Raw genomic sequence first — 24,604 nt, 5'->3', positions numbered from 1 at the left:
CATAAAGAGATTTAGTGAAAGAGTGGGATAAAAAAACGTGAGTCATCATTCAAACCTTTCAAGAGCCGGCACATGGTTACTCATAGATACTGTAGCACATTCAACGAACCTCTACAAAATTCTTTAAATAAAATTTTATTATTTATTTAAAGAGTCACATCAATATTTAAAATTTTAAAAAATATAATAATTAAAATTTTTTAAATAAAAATAATTCTCTTTTTAATTTTATAAAATTATTTTTTCCTCTTTAATTTATATTTTATTATTTTTTATTAGAGAGAATAAAAAAATTCTTTAATTATCATTTATTTTTTCTTTAAAAAAATATTTATTTAATTAAAATAACATTAAATTATTTTTATTTAAAATTTTTTTAGACAATAACATATTTTTTTTAAATTTTTTATCACATAAAAAATAAATAGATATTTAAAAAATTAAATTAAACTATAATTATGTTAGAACAAATTTATAAACTAATATGAATCTCAACTACATATATAAAATAATAAATAATAAAAAACTCACTTTCGAAGGCACATCAATATGGCCAAAACCCATCAAATTAACGATTCTTTTTTGGAGATGCTCTCACTTTTCATTAACCGCCCGCAAGTCCCTCTCTGACATTTTTTCACATTCGTCTCCGATTGTAATGCTCTCATAAACTGTCTCCTCTGCGCTTTTTGAATAAAAATTCATCAAACAAAAAAAAAAAAATGTCGAAATCGAACCCTAGGCCTAATTTATCGCAAAATCCATTAGCCGAATATTTCACCAACTCGCTAATGGCTCAGAACCAACTCATTGATTCACTCACCTCTCACATCTCTCTTTATCACTCGCATTCCCTTTCCTCAAACCCTAACCCAAGTTCTAACCCACGATCCTCAATTTTAAAATGGTTCGCGTCACTCACTGTACATCAGCGCCAAGCTCACCTCACGATTGTCGATTCGAAATTCGCTCAACTCTTGATTCAAATGCTCGGCAAACTCCGTGCGAACGGTCACGGATTCTTCATTATTCTTCCCGACCTCCCCTCACGTGATCCGCCGTATCTTCCTGGTTTGTGTTACAAAAAGTCACGTGGTCTGTTATCTAGGGTTGCCGAGTCAAACGAGTCGGGACGGTGGGTTTTTGAATCCACTCGGTTGTTTAGCTCACGGGAAGGTGAAAAGATTGAAGAGTGGTCTTGTCCTGTAAATTGTCTTGATACATTTACAGTAAGTGTAGAATTTGTTGAAAACGTGGATCGGTTTATTGATATAATGGATGAAATATCTAATGGCGGGTTCTTGAGAGGTGAAGAGAGTGAGTTGGCAGGTGATTGGGTTGAATTTGATTGGTTAAAAGCAAAGGGTTATTACAGTATTGAAGCTTTTATTGTAAATAGGTTAGAGGTGGGTTTGAGATTGGCGTGGCTGAATTGTAATAATGGGAAGAAACGAGGTGTGAAGTTGAAAGAGAAACTAAATGCGGCAGGCATGGCTGCTAATGTGTACTGGAGGAAGAAGGGATGTGTTGACTGGTGGATGAATTTGGATGATGCAATGAGAAGGAAAGTTTTGACTGTGATACTCGGAAAAGCTGCAAAATCTCTGGTGTTGTCTCGGAACCCTGTTATTTTAACGTGATTTAGTGATTTAATGCAGTATCATCTCAAATTAAACTTTTTTTCGTGTGGGTGGGAGATGGTTTTAGGTAGGGCCTTTTAGATGAATGTATCAAATGAGTACTTGAGGATATAAGAATGAATTTTTTTCCTAGCTCAGACCTTAATAAATTATTTGCCTGAACTCTCAAATTATTCAATGTGAGATTTGTAAAACAATTTATAAAACATTAAGTTTCTACATACGTTAACTGGAGAAAATTTCCTAACAAGGTTGTTGGTCTAACAAATATGTGAGGTGTGGTGCTGTTACCCGTTACAGGCTCTGCTTTGAATAAATTTAACTAAAAATTGTGTATTCGATCGATCAGAGGTCACCTTGATGGCTGCAATGGCTTTATTGTTTGAAATTTTCTGACTTGGGCGTCAAGATAATAGAGTGATTATAGTTGTATTCACTTTATCTATGGTTGGCTTCTTCTAGATATACTTTGAAAATTATGAAAGCAATATCTGACCTGACATCTTTTTGTTATAAGTTTTCAGACTCATGAGGTTCTAAAGGAGGCAAGTAATGCCTTAGAGGATGGAATGTGGCTCTTCAATGCAGGAATGAAACAATCATCGCGGTTCTACCATTCCAAATCATTGCAAAGGACTATCTCAACACTTTCAGTTGACGTGGAATGTGGATTAGCCATTTCACCAGCTTCGCTTTCTGGGATACCTGCTTCATTAGCTACTGTTTTTTCTGGTTTGTTTGTGCTTCAGGATATTACTACCATGGTATTATCTAGTCAGCATAATGAATATGATATAGAAAAGATATTTTTCAGCTCTCTGAGGTTTGTCAGTACTACTACTGATTGTCTACTGAGAAAACTGCGAGGACTTCTTATGGTTGTTTCACTTGATTGCACAAAACTTGAACTTTTTGGAGAAGGAAACTTCAAGTCTTCACCTAATAAATCGAAGGAAAAGCCAAGCACAATTGGCCGTAGAAAAAAGTGCAGGGCCTGTAGTACGAAAAGACAGAACCCCTTGCCTAAGTCAGCCTTGGATGAGCTTTCATTAGATAAACTTCCTAAGGTACTAGTTCTTTGTTGAAATCTACTTCAAATATGTATTTTGGAACTTCTAAAGCTTTTTATTTTCTAAATTTTATCTCAGGATCCTGAAGGTGCCTTGACTGATACTGAGAAGGTGGATTTGATGGGGTCTGATAAGGTGCCTGGCATATCTAATGGGAAGGATATTAACAGGGAGACGTCAACCTCAGAAATGGAGATGGTAGTCTGTCACCAGGAACATGCTCGGGCACTGGTTGCTGGAAAAGGACGAACTAATGCAAGGAAGACTAAGACAGTGAAGAATAAAAATAAAAATTGTACTTATAACAATCCAGTTCCTGTGAAAGATCCTAAAGTATCAGTCTTAGAAACTTCTTCCTCTATTAGTTTGCAAGATGAGGTGGAAAAGTATGATAAGTTGTCCGCTCAGAATGTTTCTGTTGATAATTCAACCTGTAGCAATGTCCTTGCATCAAATCAGAGTTCTTGTACTTCTGCTAGTGTACCTGCAAGAGAAGGTATTGCTACTCAGAGTACTCAAGAAGATTGTGTAGTTAATTCTGTAAATTCAGAATGTCGCCGGTTCTCAAATGGTAGGATAGATAACCAAACTCAACATTTCTTACAAGAAACTACAGACAGTAAGGTAGAATGTAATATAATATCTCCTGATATGCCTGCAAGGGATCTTGATAATGCTTTTGGCAATAGTATTAGTGGGATCAACTTTCAGAATTCCTTTCATGAAAGTGAAACTGGGGCAATATCAGTTCTTCCTGACAAGGGAATAGAAGCCCTTGAAATCAAAAAGGAATCTGCTGTGACTCAAGATCAAAGAAATGAAAGTTTCTTCGGTACAGCCCTGAAAAGCTCTTTAGAATGCCCTTCGTATGAGTGGCCTACTATTGCACCTGTTTATTTTCCCTCCATTAGTTCACATCTCCTACCTGCCACTGATAGATTGCATCTTGATGTTGGTCACAACTGGCATAATCACGTCCGTCAACCTTTTGTTCCCACATTGCATCAGGCCAGAAATCACCCTTTTGATGGTGGGTGCAACCAAATTTTGTCTCAGCCTTTGCCGATGAGTTTAGATTGGCCCCCAATGGTTCAAAATGTTTCTGGAATTGCACCATCAGTTACGTGTAATTACGATTCTGGATTTATATCATCTCGGCAGTCTGGTTTTCAGCAGAATTTTGCTACGAAGGGTATGCAGTTTAATGCGAAGACCTCTGATGATGAGGGAAAGTGTTCGGGTGATTTCATGGACTTGCCTGAACCAACAACTACACAGGAACAAGGTGACGAATGCGACAGTCATTGGCTATCTGAGGAAGAATTAGAGGTTCACACAGTTTCTGGGATAGATTATAATCAGTACTTTGGTGGTGGTGTGATGTATTGGAATACTTCTGATCATCCAGGGACAGGTTTCTCTCGGCCTCCTTCACTTAGTTCTGATGATAGCTCATGGGCTTGGCATGAAGCTGACATTAAAAGAGCTGTCGATGACATGGTTGCTTTCTCTTCTTCTTATAGTACAAATGGTTTGACTTCACCAACTGCTGCTTCATTTTGTTCTCCTTTCGATCCTCTGGGCCCTGGACATCAGGCATTTAGTTATGTTGTTCCTGGAAATGAAGTACCTGGCAAGGTGTTGCATTCGTCATCAACAACTACAGATGTAGCAACAGAGGAGGAAATCTCTGGGTCTTTTGCCAGTTTATCTGGTGATGTTGATTCTAAGGCTTTAGATACACTGCCTTGCCCCATTTTGCGGCCTATCATCATCCCTAATTTATCACGGGAAAGATCAAGATCTGATTTTAAGCGTAGTCATGAGCATAAAAGCCCATGTGTCCCTCCTTCTAGGCGGGAGCAGCCTCGGATAAAGCGACCACCATCACCTGTAGTACTTTGTGTCCCTCGGGCTCCACGTCCACCTCCACCCTCTCCTGTGAGTGACTCCAGAAAAACCAGGGGCTTTCCAACTGTTAGATCTGGTAGCTCAAGCCCTAGACATTGGGGTGTGAGAGGTTGGTACCATGAAGGAACAACATCAGAGGAAGGTTGTGTGCGTATGGATGGTTCTGAAGTTGTTTGGCCTTCATGGAGAAATAAAAATCTTTCAGCCCATCCAATGATTCAGCCCCTCTCTGGTGCTTTGTTGCAAGATCATTTGATTGCAATTTCCCAGCTAGCTCGTGACCAAGAACATGTAAGTGTAGCTTCTGGTCGCTACATTCTTATCTAAGTGGGTTCTGCATTCCAATAATGGATTTATGATATTTTTATCCAGCCAGATGTGGCATTTCCGTTGCAGCCACTGGAGGTACAGAACTGCCCAACCAGAAAGGCGTCACTCTCTTTGATGCACAGCCTTCTTCATGAGGAAATCGACTCTTTCTGCAAGCAGGTACAACCCTTTTTTTTTCAAAAGAAAAAAATTTCATTGCCTCAATTGAAATTGATTCTAGATTTATGTAGCTTTAAGCCATTACTTTAATCATTACTTGATTCTTCATGATCGTTGATTACATCATATGATGATGTTGAAGGTTGCTGCAGAGAATACAGCTCGAAAGCCTTATATTAATTGGGCTGTCAAGCGGGTTACACGTTCTCTCCAAGTCTTGTGGCCCAGGTCTAGGACAAACATCTTTGGTTCAAATGCGACTGGTTTGTCCCTTCCTTCCAGTGATGTAGACCTTGTGGTTTGTCTCCCTCCAGTGAGGAATTTGGTAGGCACTTTCTTTATGCAGTTTGCCTTTTGATTACTTCTATCTTGTGTGCTAGTGCTTTCCCTGGAACAACTCATCTGCTGAATTTTTCTCATTAGGAACCTATCAAAGAAGCTGGGATTTTGGAGGGTCGTAATGGAATTAAAGAAACTTGCCTTCAGGTATACTATTAGCATCATTAATCCTTACAATACTAATGGTATGGCTTTTGCTGATTTTTTGTTGTCATGTGGTTTACATCCCTACATTTGCCTCTTTAGGTTCAAACTTTTTAGAGTTGCTGGTACACTATTGCATGTATTTTATCTAATTGACTTGTAGAAATTCATCAAACTATTAATTTTATCTTTTCTGTGTATTGCTTGTCTGCTTCTATCCTAATCAAGAGCCTTATGCCAAATTAGCAGTAAAGTGTTCAAAAGTTTGAATTTGGCGCTTAGGCAATTTTCTATGATCAATTGTGAATTTTGCAGATTTTTTTTTTCCAATTCTCCTCTTGCTTGTTGTACTAGACCTTATAAGTTTAGCATTCTCATCTCCATTTAGTGATTAGTAAATTAATTGAATTTTGTTTTTCCAAATTTCCTTTTATACGTATTGAAGATTTGTTATCACTGTAGTATTTTTATTTCATCATGGCTGCACTGTACTCCTTTCGCTTGAATCTCACTTACTTGAATTTGATTTCCCTCCAGCCATTCACTCTATTTAGTTTGGCTGTTACATTGACAGTTGGGCAGAAAATATGTTCGTGATGTCTCCTAATTGAAGCTTTCAGAAATTGCTTTAACTCTATCCTGTTGGAAAACTGACACTTGATATTTGTCTCCCAGCATGCAGCTAGATATCTTGCTAACCAGGAGTGGGTAAAAAGTGATTCTTTGAAGACCGTGGAAAATACAGCTGTAATGGTTCATCTTCTTTGATATCTGTCAGTTTCTTTTTTGTTGTAGCTGTTATTCATCTTCTTTGATATCTTGCAGTTGCTTTCTTTTTGTAGCAGTTATCTCATAATTTTTCTTCTCATGCCGGTATTTTTCTGCTCTTAGATACCAATTATTATGCTTGTGGTGGAAGTTCCCCACGATTTGATTGCTTCTGCTGCTTCTAGTGTACAATCCCCAAAAGAAGATGCAGCTCATACAACATTAAAACATGACAACCATGTTCATTCTGATATGGTTGCCTTAGATGACTCTGCCTCACCAAAGTGCTCACATACAAGTTCCGATAATATTAAGGCAGCGACATCAGTTCGTCTTGACATTAGTTTCAAATCTCCATCTCATACTGGACTCCAAACTACAGACCTGGTAAATTCTTGTCCTGAAAGCATTCATAATTTAGCTTTTGAATATCACGTTCTGATGATTTTAGGTTTCATTTGAAATTCTCTATTTGTTGCTTGCAGGTCAAAGAGCTGACGGAGCAGTTTCCAGCTTCAACACCCCTTGCTTTGGTGCTAAAACAGTTCTTGGCAGATCGTAGCCTTGACCAGTCCTATTCTGGTGGCTTAAGTTCCTATTGCCTGGTCAGTCATTCTGCAGTACCCATATCTACACCATATGTGGCATGTTAATGTTATGTTATTGCCCTGTCTATTTAAGTGTTGATACAAGTACTGAACTAGACAATGATACATGTATATAAGCTGTACAAACTAGGGATGGCAATGGGGAGGGGAGGGGAGGGGACCAATCTCCCCATACCCATCCCCGATGTTTTGCATATGTCCCCGTCCCCTCCCCGTCCCCGTCAAAATTGCTTGAGAGAATCCCCATCCCCTCCCCGAATAATAACAGGGGATCCCCGAGGGTCCCCGGTCCCCGAATAATTAATAGTCTAATACATTTTTTATTTTCGATTTTAAATTAATCATATTAAAATAAACTCATACCGCTATTGTAAGCTCGTAACCAACTTTGACAGCACATTAAGGCCTCCAATGTGCTTGGATGAAGTTTGTTATGGTATGAGCTCACAACTCTACCACTAGTGTTAAAAGCTGATTCAGAAGCAACTGTTGTAATTGGAATTGCCAAAATATCTCTAGCAATTCGAGCTAATGTAGGATACCTATTAGCATTTGTCTTCCACCAACTCAAAATATTAAAATCTTCCATCCGAGATATAACTTTCTCATCCAAATATGAATCTAATTCATCTGCAACAACTGCACAATCTCCATTGTTTACATAATCATTAAAACCTGTCATCCATTTGGTTGCTTTCTTATAAGAATCCCCTGTAGATCTAGTAGAAGAACTACTACCAGTATAATCAAAGCAATAAACAGTTGGTGAAAACTTCAATTAATACTCTTCAACTAATTCCCGGCAAAGGGTGACCACTTTCCCAACATACAACTATTTTGATATTTATTATTTTTAACAATATTTATAATTTTGTTATTTATTTATTAGTAATTTTAAAAATAAAAATAAAATTAAAAATTAAAATGGGGAAATGGGTAGGGGATGGGGATTCCACCTCATCCCCGTCCCCTCCCCGAATAAAAAGTTGGGTAAAAAATTTTCCCCGTCCCCTCCCCGAAAAAAAAATTGGGTATAAAATTATCCCCGTACCCTCCCCGAATGGGGAAAATCCCCGAGGGTACCCATCCCCGTGGGGATTTTTGCCATCCCTAGTACAAACATAGGCGGGCCATCTATTCTTTTGCCGAAAGAATCCACTACCTACAAACTTTTATAAATGACCCTAGAGAAATAATTGAGAAGATATGAATGAAAGGTATATATGTATCTCAGCTGAATTGGTTTTGGAAATAATTGTGTACCAAACAATAATAGTATTCCTATAGTTGCGCAAATTGATTCACTTAATGCCCCATGACACTTCTTAAGATGTTTTTTTATCAAAGTGGACAAGTAGGTTAGAATGAAATGATACAAGGAATATTTACATGTGCATTAGTATCCTGCTTAAATATACTGAATCTGAAGCTTCTTCTCTCCACTATCAGATGAGCTCCACAAGAGTTGTACTAAATTTTCCTTAACAAATCCTGTTTGACCTAATTCGAGTGGTCCATATAAGTTCGTTTGCAGCATCCATTCCTATCTTGGCCATATCTTCAACAGTTAGAGCTGCTAGAAAATTGTTTGCATCATAGATTTGGGTGTTTAGAGGCTGATAATGTGCGAATGGATGCATGCCCACGTGTGTTATTCTTATTTCTTATTAAAAAACACAGATGTGTTTTTCTTATGAAGTAGTTCACATCCTATGAATCCTGATATAGGTTATGTGGCCTAGTTGTTGTACTTTTTGCCAGATCATTTGAGTGTTGAAAGTTCCAGCTCTTAACTTGCGTATCAGGTTCTGGTTTCTGACTATTTACGTTGCTTATAGCCTATGCAGCTCACTTGATCACCTTTATATGTAGTTTAAATTTCTGACTTTATCAGGAGTGGAAGAACCAGCTGTTCAAATTAGTTTGTTTACTCTTGGACATGCATTTTGTGATTTTGATGAGACCAGCCACACTTTTTTTAGTATTTTGATTTATTTTTTATTTAAAAAGAACACTTATGTCATTGGAGCTTGGATTTTAACCCTATATTCCAATCTTTTTGCAGATGTTACTAATTACACGTTTTTTACAACATGAGCATCATTTGGGCCGGCCTATTAATCAGGTATAATTGTTCTTTCAATTCTTTTTCTTTTGTTTTCAATAATCTCTTCACATATAGTTTAATATGATTTGTTTCTCTCTCTTTCTTGTTATTTTCTTTGGATCATATGCAACTTCATTGTTCTTGCAGAACTACGGAAGACTTTTGATGGATTTTTTGTATTTCTTTGGGTGAGTCAAATGCTCATGCTATAGTTTTCACTTTTTATGGTTCGACATGGTAATCCACTGGATTTATACTTACTCGACAATCCTGAATAATTTATCATTAACTGATGATAATCTTATTACTTTAATTTTAAATTATACAGGAATGTATTTGATCCTCGCCAAATGCGTATCTCAGTGCAAGGAAGTGGTGTGTATATTAAAAGGGAAAGAGGTTATAGGTAATAGTTCTTTGTTTTTTATTAACATGTCTAAAATGACCCACCGTGAGCTAGTAGGGTGAGTCTTTTCTAATTTTATCTAACAAAACTAAATCCAATCAATTAGTAAATATTTTGCCGGAAATCTAGTTCAAATTGTTTTGTTGTTACCCTTTTGTTCTAAAAATAATTCACAAAATATAAATTAGACTTAAATCTAACTTTACTAAATTTTAGGAACTTTAGCTAATGAACATTGGAATTTTCTCTTGATTCCTATGCATTATAACCCCAAGTAGTGCAACAGTGAAAGAAAGTCTAAACTTTCTCTTCACACTTCCTACACCTCAATCTCTGTTCAAAGGGTGCTTCTATAAGGATATTGGGTTTAAAACACCTTAAAATTCCTTCCAAAATCAAAATTTTCCGTACTCTTCCCCAAATTTTAAACCTGAAGCACCCACATTTTCTTCTCTTTTATTTTTATGTAAAGGGTGTTTTTCTAATATGGAAATCTTGAATTGGCAAAGCGTCCTGGATGCTTTTATTGCTTTTGGATGTGAATCCAAAGGCCACGATCTGGTGCACGTGATGGAGCTCACGATGTGCAATAAATAAATTAAAAAGACAAAAAAGGGCCTAAGGGGGATGCTTTTGTCACCTTTGGTTTCACAATCTGCTGTAAATAGGGCCCTAGACCGAGTCCTGGATTATATTATATGTAGGAATTGTTGGACTGAGACCTTTACCTTTTTCTTTTAATTTATCTGTTGCACATGATGGGCCCCACAATGTGTAGCAGATTGTGGCCTTTGGTTCACATCCAAACGCTACACAAGCATCTCGGGTGCTTTTCCAATCCGAGATTCCTGGATTGGAAAAGCACCCAATATATATAGACATTTGAATGACTTTGAAATGCATTTAAAATGCAGATGGAGCTAAAAGACCATAAAACATGGACTCCAATTTGCTTTTTTCTAATGTCTTTCATTGTATCGCAATTTGTGTTATTTTTCCCCTTTTAGCTCCATCCGAATGAATTTTTCTTGCAAACATCAACCCTTTGGTACGACTCTGTACATATTTATATATGAGTCCTCTTCTGATGAAGGATTCCTCATCTTAATAAAAGGAGGACTAAGTTAAAAGCAGAGAAACACATACAATTAACTAAAGGACACAAAACACACTACATTAGAGTGTGTTTTTCTTATCTTTTAGTTTGGTCCTCATTTTATTAAAAAGAGGGACCCTTATTGGAAAGTTATTCTATATATGACTCTTCTTTAGCAAGGATATCAAGAAAATTATGACTGGGCTTAGTTGAGCCATTCGTTTGATGACAAAAGAAAACTTTTCTGCTCTCATTCCATTGTCTTTTGTGTAATAAATTGAGAGGAAAACTTTTCACTGACATAAATAGACCTTAGCCATACAAATACATTCCAATGTAAGCCATTGGATATATCTAACACTCACATCAATCCATCCTTACTTTAGAATGATTGTGTATAGAGCCTGGGTACCTTACATTACCTTACATTTGTTGTAAGGTATGGTTAGGCAGAAATCAGTAATTGGAGGTGGAGCCAGGTGGGTCAGTTATTGATTTTTTTGTCTGCTTGTACCTTACAGCAAATGTAAGGTAGCAATATATATATGGCTGGCGCTAAGTTAGGTGCACGTAACTTGCGTCCCCCTCACGGCTACAGTACCCGACCCCACCATGGGTACTGTAGCTGTGAGGGGGACGTAAGTTACGTGCACGTAACTTAGCCCCTCCCTATATATATATATATATAGAGAGAGAGAGAGAGAGAGAGAGAGAGAGAGAGAGAGAGATGGATTTGTGGCCCCTTAACTTTACATAAGTTTTTACACAATTTTTCAACCTTAGTCTATCAATGATTAAGATTAAAGGTAGAGGATAACTGGAAAAACAAATATGGTGTAATTTTCCAATGAGGGATCCTTCACTTAATGAAAGTAAGGGATCACCTTAAAGAGAAGAAAAACACACTATCTAATGCAGTGTGTTTTGTTATGTAGTATATTGAAATTTGTGTTTTTCTAATGTAAGGGAACCCTTATTAGATAATGACTATGTATATATACACACAAAAGTGAAGGCATGAGAAAGTGAATAAAATAGTGAAATATTGTGTGCTTGGGGTTTTGCCAAATTTGGGAATGGGCTTGGAAAGCTTGTAGTCTTGGACGGGATTTTGATGTGCTTTCCTAAATTCCTAAGGAAGCACCCATTTAAGAGAGATTGAAGTGTGGGAAGTGTAGAGAGAGTTTAGATTGAGAAATCTAAAAAATTTTCAATTTAATTTTTTGCACCAAGCATTTCTCCCATTTTAGCACTACTTGGGATAATGCATCGAAATCAAGAAAAAATAATACTTAAGGTTTCCAAAATTTGTTAAAGTTGGCTTTGAGTCTATGTTTATGGTTTATTTATTATTTTGGATCACAAAGGTAACAACAGCACAATTTAGAGCTGGATTCTTGGCTTTACTTGTTGATTGGTTCAATTTTCTTTCATATAGTTAGTAAAAAATTGCTCTTTCAGATTGAGGTGGGTCGTTTCATTGTCTTGGTTTCCCGTATTATTACCTCTCTATCATAACATGCTGGTCTACTGAATTTTGTAGCATTGATCCAATACACATTGATGATCCTCGTTTTCCAACAAATAATGTGGGGAGAAATTGCTTTCGGATACATCAGTGTATTAAGGTTAGCCTTGGTCCTTGTTGGATTTATTATGATCTGATGGGAAACTGTTCATAGCATGAATCTGCTAGTCTTTTCTTTGATGTAAATATTTGTCTGATTGTTGCTATATGTCTGATCTTTCTCTTAAGAAATATAAAATACTGTGTGGTGCAGGCATTCTCAGATGCTTATTCAATCTTGGAGAGTGAGCTTACTAGCCTTACCCCTGCTGATGATCAATGTTCAAGGCCCCCATACAGATTGCTCCCAAAGATCATACCAAGTATCAGTTTATTCATATCATAGGAAGGTCTGAAGATTTTTTCTCATGGGAAGGTATTCTTTTGGCCATTTATATTGTTATTGCTTAGAGTTGGCTGCAACATAATACTAGCATCATGAATGCTTATAATTCTGAAGTTGGTGACTCAGGAATAGCAGATAATAAGATCCTTCAGGCATTATTTATTCTTTTATTTCATTTTTTTCTCAAAGGTAATGGGGTGGACGAAGGAAAATTTCATTTTTTTTTATGCTAATCCTATTCCCATTTTATTTGAGAATTCCTTAACACTTGCATTGTATTTCTTTTTGGGTGTGAGAACTCATTACGCAAGGAATAAGGGTGTTTGTAATTCCCCCCAATAACACCCCCCCCCCCCCCCCCCATTTTTTGGGGGGGGGTTGTTTTTGTTTTGGTTGGGCTAGGGGTTGCAGCAAAACATGTAATCAAAGATTTGTTACATGACAGTCATTGATTGTTTGGGGAATTTATGCAACTATAATCAGCTTTTCCAAGTCATAATTTCTTGTTTGTAGGTTTACTAATCCCCAAATGGAAAATGAAAATTCCATAATCTTTTAACATTTTGCATGTTTAATGCAGAAAATGCTGCACATGGAGATTGATGAAACAGGGACTTTTGGGGCATGGTGAAAACCAGTTATAAGCTTAAGAAAGGAATTCTTTAGAATGTTAGTGTGTCCTGTCTTTCTATTTTTCCTTTTTCTGGCCTCGCCAGTTACTCATTCTAAGAATTCAATAATGTCATAATCCTCAACTTCAAATAATTTTTTTTGCTGTTTCCCAGTGTTAGTGTGAAGTTTAGTGTAACTATATTTGTATTTATTGTTTCTTACCTTTAGGCGCCTTTCTTTCCCCCAAGCTCTCCTCCCTCCCCCCCTGCTTATAGCACGCGCAGACAGACAGACACAAAATAATGAGAAAGTCAAGTTTTCATAAATCACGTGAGCCTATGAAATAACCTTCGTTATATATCCTTCTTACTTGTTAGTTTTACCCCAGATTAATCCCTTACATGTCTGTTTTGATTTTGCTTTTACGATTTTTATATTTTAGTGAAGATGGGGATAAAGCTGGCAGAAAACCACTACCATATCTGGGGATTTTACCTGTCAGCTTTTTGGTGGACTTCTATCTTCCTGAAGGTACTACATTTTATTGTTTATGGGGAGAATCTATTTTGGATATTTTATCTGCATTGCTATTTTATAATATTTGGATATAATTAGTTAATTTGGTTAGGTAGATTCTGGACATATTTATTTGTGAGTTATACATTTACAATTCTGGTTTTTAGTTCATTGTTTATCGTACTTATTAGACGATTTTTATATCAGCCTATGTTGCAGCAGTGTCTTGTGCGCATGAACAGGAGTTCATTCAGTAAAGCTGCCATACTGTGTCAGTTCATTTTACATACAGACAAGCACAAGGAAGACAAGTTTCTTGGGTGCGGCTTACAGCATTGTTGCATCTTGTCTGTGTTTCGGTGAAGGTATTTTGCTGCAGACTGTCGTTAAAGTTCCAGCTTGTCTTCCTGTTTTTGCATTGCTTCTTGTTTCTTGTCTGCAGCTAAGGTGCTGGAAGATAAGCCGGACTGTTTGGATATATCAGGATTGGACTCTATTAATATGCATATGCACATATTCTTGACTGATGTTGAAAACCATTTCGGATGGGGCATTTGCTACACTGAATTGGGAGGGCTGGACCTGTTCCATTGATACAAAGAAGATGCACCAAATTTTTCCTTCATTTATCCGTTTACCTACATCTCTGTTCTGTTTATTTGTATATATGAATATTATCGTGTGTAAATTGAGTGATAGTACTTTTCTTTATGTTCAAAATGTTTTGAAGGTTCTAATTGTTTTTTGCCTTAACGTTCAAAATGTTTTGGAGGTTCTGAACTGGGAGACAATGTACATTATCATGGTTTACTTGTGATCATTGACATTGATCAGGTTCCTTGGCTATCTGAGTGAAATGATTGTGATGATTTATCTGAAATTAAGAGCGAGAGTGATTGGATGCTATTAAAGTTAAGTGATCTTGATGATTTGTCAGATGTCATGTCATCAACCAGAATTTCATATACTTAAACTATAGGATTTGGATAAGGCTATGACTATGTTGGAGTTCACCTACAATGGAACACATATCTCAACCACATAAGTAAAGTGATAAATAGTAAAAAGTTCATTATAACTCATTATTTATTATTTATCACTTTACGTGTGTAGCTGAGATTGTGATGATTTATTTGAAATTAAGAGCGAGAGTGATTGGATGCTATCAAAGTTCAGTGATCTTGATGATTTGTTAGATGTCATGTCATCAACCAGAACTTCATATACTTAAACTGTAGGATTTGAATAAGGTTATGACTATGTTGGAGTTCACCTACAATGGAACACAGATTTCAACCACATATGTAAAGTGATAAATAATAAAAAGTTCGTTATAACTCATTATTTATTATTTATCATTTTACGCGTGTAGCTGAGATTCGTGCTCTACCGTAGGTGAACTCTAACATAGCCGAACCCTTTGAATAATCATGTAAATTTGTTAAATTATGGTAATGACTTGATAGAAATTACGTCATTTTGAAGAGCCTATATATATATGTAATGCATATTAGCTTGTAGCACAAATTTATGTATTACAATTGTGTCTCTGTATTTGCAACAGCAATAATAGGCTTCTAAGAGATAAAATAACTGTGTACAATTGTCTGATAGCTTTCTCTTATGCTAGGAGTTTTTACTTCACAATTGTAAGTTTTGATTTTCCTCACCTTAATTTGACGGCTCTCTCCCTCCCTCCCTCTGTATATGTGTGTGTGTAGTACCTCGTTCGTGGACTTGATAAATTAAGGAAACTTAATATTCTCTCTGCCTGTAATTGTGATTCTTGTGTGAAGTTTTTATGTCTAATTTAACCGCTTCACATGATCATATGTATCAGTCATCCGCATATTGTTACCTTGCTTGGACTGGCTTGATTTCAGTTTTCTCTTATCGTGTAATTTGTTTTCTTTATCAATTCGTGCATAGAGTTTCTGTTGTCAGCACGTGAACTTCTACCGTTGAAAAGAGGATTGCACTTGTAGCTGCATTTGTATCTTCCAACTTTTGGAACGTACGAATTAGTCCTAGATGTTGTGTTCAAACCAACCTGAGGCTAATTTTGCTTGAATTTGAATTCCGTCAAGCAACTTTTTAATTTTTTAATTTTTTTGATGGGATCCTCATTAAATTTCTCTTATTTTGCTTTTTCCCATCCGCACAATATAATGAAAAGAGCAAATATGGGTAGGGAGAGAGACATATTTTGGGAATATGTAGATTTTTTATTTTATTATTATTACATGAGATTACTGCTCAAATTACAATTCATATTACATGAGAATATAATTGATATTTACAAATCAGATTATTACTGGGATTAACTTACATCAATGCTTATGGGACCAACTTACATCAATGCTCACTAATATTTGAGGAATGTCTACTCCACTCACATTTTGGTAAGGGAGAAGATTAATTTCGCACAATTATACGATATAATTAAGGAAGAAAATACCCCACATTGCGCTTGAGAGGGTTCGAACTGCTGCCCTCCAAGTTGGACTTAAATGACCGGTTTTTGTGCAAGTTTTACGACAGGCGTTTTGCTGGAGGCATTCCTAGGATTAAATCACATTTATCTTGAGTGAGTTTGAGGCCCTGACATTCCTGAAGATGTTTGAATTGCAGCATTTCACGCAATTCATACTCACTAAAGAGAAAGCTAGGTGTTCGATCTCTTCAAATAATAATGATCTAGAATCTGAAATCATTTCAACTTCAGCTCCAAATAGGAAAGCCAAGAGTTCTCTTCAACCTACCGTTCTAAGGGTATGTGAGAAGGATAAAAGAAGAGCTGATAAATTGCTGGCTAACTTCATAATCTCAAACAATTTGATAACCTGAAGTTCCCAATCCACCATTTCTGGGTGACCGGCTGAAGAGCATAGCAGCAATTGGGCCTTGTTGCAAATTACCTAGCTGTTCATCACAATTGATCCTAGGTGTCAACAAGGAAATTGAGTAGTACATTACAAATGTCAAGAATTTTTTCACTACAACATGCTGATCACTGTACAGGACTTGTGCGCATGCTTGCAGCAACTTCTGCAAATGTTGAATACCATTACTTGCATTAATTTTCTTGGTCAGTTAATTTAAATGAATCTTTATTGTGTTTCTACGCATGCAGGAAAATGGCGGGAGTGTTGTGGTGATCCTTAACCTATATTGCAGAAGATTTCCATAAGCCTTTTCAGCCAAATTCACATGCTGTACTTCATTATGTGACCATATTAACATTCAGCAGAATGCAGAGGTTACTGATGAATTAAGCGTGAACATTATTATGATGGAGAGAAATTTAGGGTGCTCAAACTCAAATCACAGAAATTGGAGCTGATTGACGTTGACAGGATAACTGGGATTCCTGTCTATGCTCACGAGCATGTTCAGAAGACATTGGAGGATCTCAACTGGCCGATTTGTATAGATTATCGTGATTTATTGGCGAGGACCAACGACGCTAGTGACCGGGTTCCAGCTTTACTTTTTTGACATTAGCGACGAGAGTGATTCAATGCTATCAGAATTCAATAATCGTGATGATTTGTCAGATTTCATCAAACCAGAATTGGGTATTTAAACCATAGAATTTGAATGATCGTGTAAATATATTTATTTCATAAATATAGTGCCTTGTTAGATTTTCAACTGATAACTAACCTCAAGCAATGTTGAGCTTGAATTAATTAGTATTTCGTTGTTATCAATCGGCCAAAATAACCGTGAGCAGCTACGATATTATAAGTTTCTTCCTCTTGACCGAATCTGTAACCTGCATTAGCAGATTCATTTTCTGTGGTTTCCCTGATCAAACTAGAGGTTACCAAGGAACCATGCATAGCACTGAATAGGGAGCCGCCGAATACACCAGCTACGCCTAACATGTGGAATGGGTGCATAAGGATGTTGTGCTCAGCCTGGAATACAATCATGAAATTGAAAGTACCAGAGATTCCTAGAGGCATACCATCAGAAAAACTTCCTTGACCGATTGGGTAGATCAAGAAAACAGCAGTCGCTTCTGGCTTGATTTATATATTTTCTAAATTAACAACATTCAATTGCAAATATCTGCATCTGTTAATTGTTTGATGACGAAGTAACATTTGTATCGCGCTTATCTTCTACGCCACTTCAGCCAAAATTAACTTGAACGTGTAGTTAATTTGATGGATGGGTCTAGTGCTTTTGAGTTTGTGGTAACTAAATATGGAAAGGGGGCATTTCCAATCAAGAAATGGGATCCATCTGAGAAGCCATTTAAAGGTATTATTTTATGGCAATGTTAATAAATATTATTCGGATTTCATTTTTTTTCAGAATTACTAATGATCATCTGGCACATAGCATTGCAGAGTTTAGCTTTTTTTCTTGTCAGTTCACTGCAGAAGATGCCTTTGGAGTTTAATATTTTTGTTAGATATCACCAATGAGAATAGAATGCAAGAATATTTGGCCCATCAGATTTGAACGATCATCTTATCGACAATTTTATTACAATTAAATTCTTGTGATGTTCTATTAGATATTAATCATGAGCTCTCTTGGGAATGATCATCATGATGTGATGAAGTAGCTATGATATGAGCTAACAACTATTTGACCCGTTTGTTAATAATCTCTTAGAGCAAATATCTGCATAACAGTGTTTGTTCTTGTAGATCAATTTTGCTTTGTTTTGAAAACCAATTATAATCTTCCGACCCAAAATCCGGACAATCAAGCTAAAAAATTGTTTTATTTTTTCCCCCCCTGTTTCCTCTGCGTGTAAGCAATGTAGCGGGCCACCATGGGCGTTGGAACTTGGGGGGAGCATTTTCGGGTTCAAAATCCACACATTCCCATATTTGTTTTCTTGCGTCAGATTTTAAGTAACACCATTTTACATATCCACAGGAGATTCTTGGGAGATTCCTCAGTATCTTCCTCTCCCCTATTTCCATTCCATTTCTTTTTCTTAACTTCACTAAATTCACCAGCATTCACTCACCTACAAGTAGGTCCTACTTCACTGGAGAATAACGTCTGAATCCTCCGGTTTTTCATATTTTTCCAACTACGGGAATGGTTTCTATCATTTGTGTCAAATAGGTCCTTACCCCCTATTGACTTATTGCATGATGATGACCAAAGAAACCTTATGGTATTAAAAATTTTAACGTTCATAATTAATGTAAGACTAAGTATTTTATTGGTTGGGGAAAAAAAATTACTTGAACTCGTCCCCCGAGATTTTCTCTAATAGATAATTAAACTTTTATTATTTCAAAAATGGATTGCTAAATGCCAATTATTTTTATAAATGGACATTAGACTCCATTTTACTAGCGAATTGTGTACATTTAATATAAGTAGATTAACAAATAAGTTAAATTTTGAATGGAACTGTTGTTATTCACTAATTTTGGTGGGCATTTTAGTGCACTAATGCCTTTATATAGGTACAAGTTAAGTAGAAGAAATTAATTCATAAACGAAATTGGGGTACCGGGTATGGATGACAATTTCTTGTAAACGATGGAGGTTTAGCAATTCATTTGTAAAATGATAGTGGGTGTAATTTGCAATAAAAGGTGGGTTTTGAAACATAGAGGCAGAGAGAGAGAGTCTTTGGTCTTAAGCATGACTTGCGAGTATACATTCAAGGCGAATATGCTTTTGTTAATTCTCTTATTTCAACAAAACTTTCCTTAACGCCACTTCATCACGCCAAGCATATGCCCTCTAATATTCTACCAATCTTTTTGCTGAATAATAAAACCCGTCGGGGCCCCACACACCCCCGTATATTTACATATATATGTGTGTCAGTGTGTGTGTGTGTGTGTGTGTGTGTGTGTGTGTGAAATATGATATGATGATGACGACGATGATGTCCTTGATTCGTCCCAATTGATCTTGCCTTTGATTTTGAATCTTGAGAGACCGAGAGATCATGAAGTTCGGCAAGAGATTGCAGCAACAGATTGAAGAAACGCTGCCCGGTTGGCGTGACAAATTTTTATCCTATAAAAGGTTGAAGAAGCTTGTCAATTTGATCTCTTCTTCGCCTCCTCCATCGCATCGGCACTGTGTCGAAGCTGAGGCTGACTTCGTTTACTTGCTGAACCACGAGATCGACAAGTTCAATGCTTTTTTCATGGAGAAAGAAGAGGATTTCATCATCAAGCGAAAGGTAAACAAACATTATTATTCTTTCTTTCTTCCTTCTTTACACCACTCATCCGATTTTTTGTTACATTTTTACTTGTTTCATATGTAATGCACTAGTAATTAGGAAATCTAATCAAACTTTTAGTTGTACGGACGGACGGTTCACTAAACACAACTTTTAATTTGCTAAGTTATAATCAATGTAACTTACAGTCAATGCAGAACATGCAAAAAATTGTAACATGGTAGTGGAGTTCATTGCCATATTATAACTGCTGTAAGTTATATTAATTGTAACTTAACAAGTTCCTTTTCTTATTTTTAAAGGTAAATTTATTTATTTAAAATTTTTCATAATACAAAGATTCTTTTTACTCTTTTTTTTTTTTCTCTATCTCTTTCTCTCCCCTATTTTTCTTAGTGAAACAAGTGGTTTAGATTAAATTTTTAATTTTAATGTTAACAATCAAAATAATTTGTTTTACTTTTACTTTATGTACAATTAAGTCGAATTTTTTTTCATTAAATTTAGAACTCTAAAATAGACTTACAGGAGGAGTAAAAGCCCAGGAGAGAGAGCGAAGGTAAACTGCGTTCCGTTAAATGCTAGCTTTACTTACAAGCGAGAACGGGGCCCCACTTGATGGACTCCGTTTCTTCTGGGTCACCGCTCTTTTAACTTATTATTTCTTGCGCTAAATGCATGACAGAATAAATTCGTCGTTTGAAAAATTAATCAATTTTCGGGCAGCTTTAAATTAACCTAAAAGTCGTTTTTCATGATCCCTAATTATTTGACAAGTAATAACTGAGTCATTTTAACAAAATTAAATTTAAATTAATGTAAATTATGGATGGTATGTAAATATTCTGAAAGTATGATGTCAATCAATCATTAAATTTATCGACAAGAATGAAATGTGGAAACCAACATATGGTTATATGAAGCATAATTTTGTTGCCACTGCTGCAAATACTTTTGTAATTTTAAATTGCGAGCATCAGAATTTGCGCACACAATTCCTATTTCCCTAAACCTCCCACCTTTGAAAATTCCAACATTTAGCATTTCGGATCAATGCTAGATAGCTAAGAGATTCTTTGTTTGAGATAACAAAAGGGTTCTAGGAAAGAGAAAGGAGAAAATAACGTAGATGTTATTTTTCTTAATGAGAAGGTTTTTATTGTTCCTTAAATATTAAATCATTCATTCACTATTTGTTTTAAATTACTGGTTTGAATTTTAAATATTCACCAGCCATCCATCCAGTGGACTATTATTTCTTGAATACACAGAGTGTTATTTCAAAGTATTATTGTAATTCTAACAAAAAGTAAATTGATAGATGAACTCAAAACAAATTATTTCAAAAACTTTTTTTTAAAAAAAATGCAGGAATTACAACAGAGGCTGCAGAGGGTGATTGATACATGGGGACCAAACGGAGCTCGACCTTCAGAGACAAATTGTAAAGAGGATATGGCAGAGATTAGGAAAGATATTGTCAATTTCCATGGCGAAATGGTGTTGTTAGTCAATTACAGCAATATCAATTACACAGGTAACCCATTTAATCGAAGAGTTTTATTATTATTATTATTATTATTGTTAATCATAACGTCAGTATCTTGATCTTGAATCGAAATAGCTAATGTCATTAATATGATCGAGGTTTCTGTAGGTTTGGCTAAGATATTGAAGAAGTATGATAAGAGAACAGGCGGATTACTGCGCTTGTTATTCATTCAAAAGGTGTTGAAGCAACCCTTTTTCACCACTGAGGTTGTTTCGAAACTGATCAAGGAATGCGAAAGCACAATAGCCCAAGTGTTTCCGGTTGACGAAAAGGAAATAGGAAGAAGAGAACCAACAATAAGAGTTACAGGAGAAGGAGTTTTCAGAAACACGGTTGCAGCTCTATTGACAATGCAAGAAATCAGAAGTGGAAGCTCTACACGAAGTCAGTTTTCGCTGCCTCCTCTCGACTTGACGGATTCTGAGTTTATTCGGACACTTCAGATGAATTCTCCTCCTATTCCCATACCAATTCTCTGATAATTGAAATGGAATTTATCAAACAGATGGTTATAGCAAGCAAGAGTATAAAATTGGAGTATTAATTATGGGTGAAATTAGACAGTTTGATTTATACTTTTTATGCTTTTGGAATACATGTAACAGCTGTTATATATATTACTGTGTAGAGGGTAAGCGGACTTACATAAGGGTGTTTTATTGTATACATGGGCATTTTGTCATATTAAAACGACCAAATGATTTGTAATATTTAGGTGGTTCTGTTGCAAAACTATATAACTTCTGTATGTTTTTCACGGCTTATGGTTTTTTTCTTTTTTTGGGGGAAAAAATTCTTATTTATTTATTTTTGAATATAAATCTCAAAGATAATAAGATAGTTGAGGAAGAATAACTTTCATTCATACATTAAAATCAAAGCAAAAAAAAAAAAAAAATGGCGCTAATGCATCTGCTACTTGGTTAAAAATGCTTGAGATATGACAAATCCGAAAATCCTACTTTGTGTATGGTCAGGCTACAGTGCAACTGTGGTACCGTGCCACAGTTGCACCAGCCGTTGGATCCACTCAAATGAGTGGGGTCCATTTGAATAAGTGAGAATCTAACAGTTGGGTGCAACTGTGGTACGGTACCACAGTTGCACCACAGTTTTATCCCTTTGTGCATAAATAAACGTTTGAAACAACTCAAAATAGCTCAATATGACCCTACAAACTAATAGAATAGTGTGTATAGAATCTGACTCAACCACTGAAGGAGACAAATCAACCTCTAGAGTGAGTCAAATGCCAAAGCCCAAGGCTTCAATCTCGGCTGTCAATATCATATTAAAAAAAAAAAAAATGATCAACTCCAACCACCATCACCAGCCTCTCACGGTTACGAATCAGAGCACCAAAACCCACCAGCCCTGTCCACAGCAGCATCAGTATTTAACTTATACCAACCCTCACTTGGCCTTTCCCAAAGAACACACAAACGAACACTACGACATACATCAGAAGCAGAGCGCATAAGATCAACACTATCCCAACAAACCCAAATTAGAAGGCATAGGCACAAAGGCAAAAGAAGCCAAAACCCCTTGAGCATGAGTAAGCACACTAGAGGCTGGGAATACATTATGCTCGTATAAACAATTATCACGCACCCACCATATACCCTACATAACCATTGTCACCAACACCAAGTGAAAATCAGTGCCAGGCGACACAGAGGATGCATACTCAATAAAATCCCGCAACATAAACCAGGAACGATACTGAATAACTTCAAGAAAAAGAGTCAACTCCCACACTTCCCGTGCATTCTTGCAAAATAATAAGGCGTACATTACAGTTTCACCATAAAAACCACACAATCCACATTCCACATTCCACATTCACTGAAGCTTTCTTTTTAAATAAATTAAGCATAGAGGGGAGAACATCACACAGAGCCCGCCAAAGAAAAATTGTAACGTTTGTTGGGACTTTGAGATTCAGGACGTTATGCCATGGCTGGGAGGCTACACCCTCTGAAGATCCAGCATCACAAGATTCTCGAAGCTGAACAGCTAAATGATAGCCAGATTTTACTGAGAAATCCCCATGCCTATCAAAATGTCAGATGATAGAATCAGGTAAGGCATGAAAAGGCAAATTAATCTTTGAGGATCTACTGAACATCGGGCTCCAAGAAATATTCCTGTAGTAGCACAACATTCCACGAGTCATCATCTGCAATCAAAGAATCTGCAGTCTCCTGAGGATCCAACAAAATCGGCGAGACAGGTTTAAAGCTAAAAGGCCTCGGGATCCATTAACTATGATAAACACGAATTTTATCACCAGAACCCACGCGCCATCTAATACCCCGCTGAAGAAGCTCCCTACCCCAAAGGATACTACGCCAGTTATAAGAGCGGTTAATATCGAAAGCACCATCTAACAAATTAACACGGCGATAACAGCGAGCCCGTAACACCCTCGAAACAAGCAAATCATCACATAATAAAAGTCGCCACCCCTGCTTAGCCAACATGGACTGATGAAGCAAGAGACATCCCGGAAACCCAGCCCACTTGATTTCTTTGACTTACTCAACCGCCACCAACCCATCCAATGAATACATGGCTCCTGCTCAGTTGAATGCCACCAAAAGACTGAATTTCCATGGAAGACCATCACAAATACTCGATGGTAATCGGAAAATACTCATCGTGTATGCCGGAAATGCCAGAGCAGCCGTCTTAATCAGAACCTCTTTACTCCTACATGAAAATGTTTGTTCCCGCAAGCCAATAGTTTCTTTTCCACCCGGAACTGGAGCTCGTGGAGAAAACAAAAGCCTTTCGTTGCCTTCCAACCATTGCAGCTAAACCCAAATAATGATCTAAAGTGGAGAGACTTCATGAAAACCAAATATTCTTTTAATCACCAATCAAGCATAAGAATTCACACACGGACTAAACAAGATAGAAGATTTATCATAATTAAAAATATGGGCCGAGGCCAGAGAATATGCCTGAAAAAATTCTCCCAAGAAAGTCCAGCAAAAAATAAAACTGTCATCCGCATAGAGTAACCCAAAGATTAGGGGCAGAACGGACCCCCCGCCGCGCAAATCATACAAGAAAAAAGCCTCAGCACAGACAATAAATAAATACGGCTACAGCGGACAACCCTGTCACATGCCACGTGTAGGCCGTACAGAATCCGGAATTTAACACAAGCCATAGTGAGATGCACCCATTGATCAGCAAAACCCAATCGGACCCATCATCTAAACCCCATTCAACACAATC

General features: G+C 36.6%; 2 protein-coding genes across 9 annotated transcripts; both read left to right on the top strand.

The window, feature by feature from the left end:
* Window positions 1–549: 549 nt before the first annotated feature.
* On the top strand, window positions 550–14,499 carry LOC102608196 (uncharacterized). Of its 8 annotated transcripts, XM_006490791.4 has the most exons (19): window positions 553–1,607; window positions 2,165–2,707; window positions 2,789–4,912; window positions 4,994–5,110; window positions 5,253–5,435; window positions 5,534–5,596; window positions 6,269–6,340; window positions 6,485–6,748; window positions 6,847–6,966; window positions 9,035–9,094; window positions 9,224–9,264; window positions 9,405–9,482; window positions 12,122–12,206; window positions 12,360–12,521; window positions 13,072–13,160; window positions 13,332–13,433; window positions 13,546–13,634; window positions 13,827–13,984; window positions 14,062–14,499. In XM_006490791.4, the coding sequence occupies exons 1-14, from the start codon at window positions 723–725 to the stop codon at window positions 12,489–12,491; spliced, it is 4,767 nt and encodes a 1,588-aa protein (XP_006490854.2). In that variant the 5' UTR covers window positions 553–722; the 3' UTR covers window positions 12,492–12,521; window positions 13,072–13,160; window positions 13,332–13,433; window positions 13,546–13,634; window positions 13,827–13,984; window positions 14,062–14,499. The 8 variants fall into 8 exon arrangements, with proteins under 8 accessions (XP_052292526.1, XP_024948286.2, XP_024948287.2 ...); XM_006490790.4 differs by having other exon boundaries at window positions 13,827–14,499; XM_006490793.4 differs by having other exon boundaries at window positions 1,459–1,607; window positions 2,158–2,707; window positions 13,827–14,499.
* Window positions 14,500–19,367: 4,868 nt separating this feature from the next.
* Window positions 19,368–22,112, top strand: LOC102609063 (SPX domain-containing protein 3). The gene is made up of 3 exons (XM_006490794.4): window positions 19,368–19,800; window positions 21,175–21,340; window positions 21,461–22,112. Exons 1-3 carry the CDS (start codon window positions 19,561–19,563, stop codon window positions 21,832–21,834), a joined length of 780 nt encoding a protein of 259 aa, XP_006490857.2. The 5' UTR covers window positions 19,368–19,560; the 3' UTR covers window positions 21,835–22,112.
* The last annotated feature ends 2,492 nt before the right edge of the window (window positions 22,113–24,604 follow it).

Source organism: Citrus sinensis, chromosome 3 (assembly GCF_022201045.2).
Source record: "Citrus sinensis cultivar Valencia sweet orange chromosome 3, DVS_A1.0, whole genome shotgun sequence".
Taxonomy (NCBI): Eukaryota; Viridiplantae; Streptophyta; class Magnoliopsida; order Sapindales; family Rutaceae; genus Citrus; species Citrus sinensis.
This window is presented reverse-complemented; position numbering and strand designations above follow the sequence as displayed.

Excerpts from the sequence above, each read along its gene's own strand:
- LOC102609063 (XM_006490794.4), top strand. The coding sequence starts at position 19,561 with ATGAAGTTCGGCAAGAGATTGCAGCAACAGATTGAAGAAACGCTGCCC. Across the intron at positions 19,801-21,174 it reads ATTTCATCATCAAGCGAAAG|GAATTACAACAGAGGCTGCA; the intron begins GTAAACAAACAT and ends AAAAAAATGCAG. Across the intron at positions 21,341-21,460 it reads CAGCAATATCAATTACACAG|GTTTGGCTAAGATATTGAAG; the intron begins GTAACCCATTTA and ends AGGTTTCTGTAG.
- LOC102608196 (XM_006490791.4), top strand. The coding sequence starts at position 723 with ATGTCGAAATCGAACCCTAGGCCTAATTTATCGCAAAATCCATTAGCC. Across the intron at positions 1,608-2,164 it reads GAAAAGCTGCAAAATCTCTG|ACTCATGAGGTTCTAAAGGA; the intron begins GTGTTGTCTCGG and ends ATAAGTTTTCAG. Across the intron at positions 4,913-4,993 it reads TAGCTCGTGACCAAGAACAT|CCAGATGTGGCATTTCCGTT; the intron begins GTAAGTGTAGCT and ends ATTTTTATCCAG.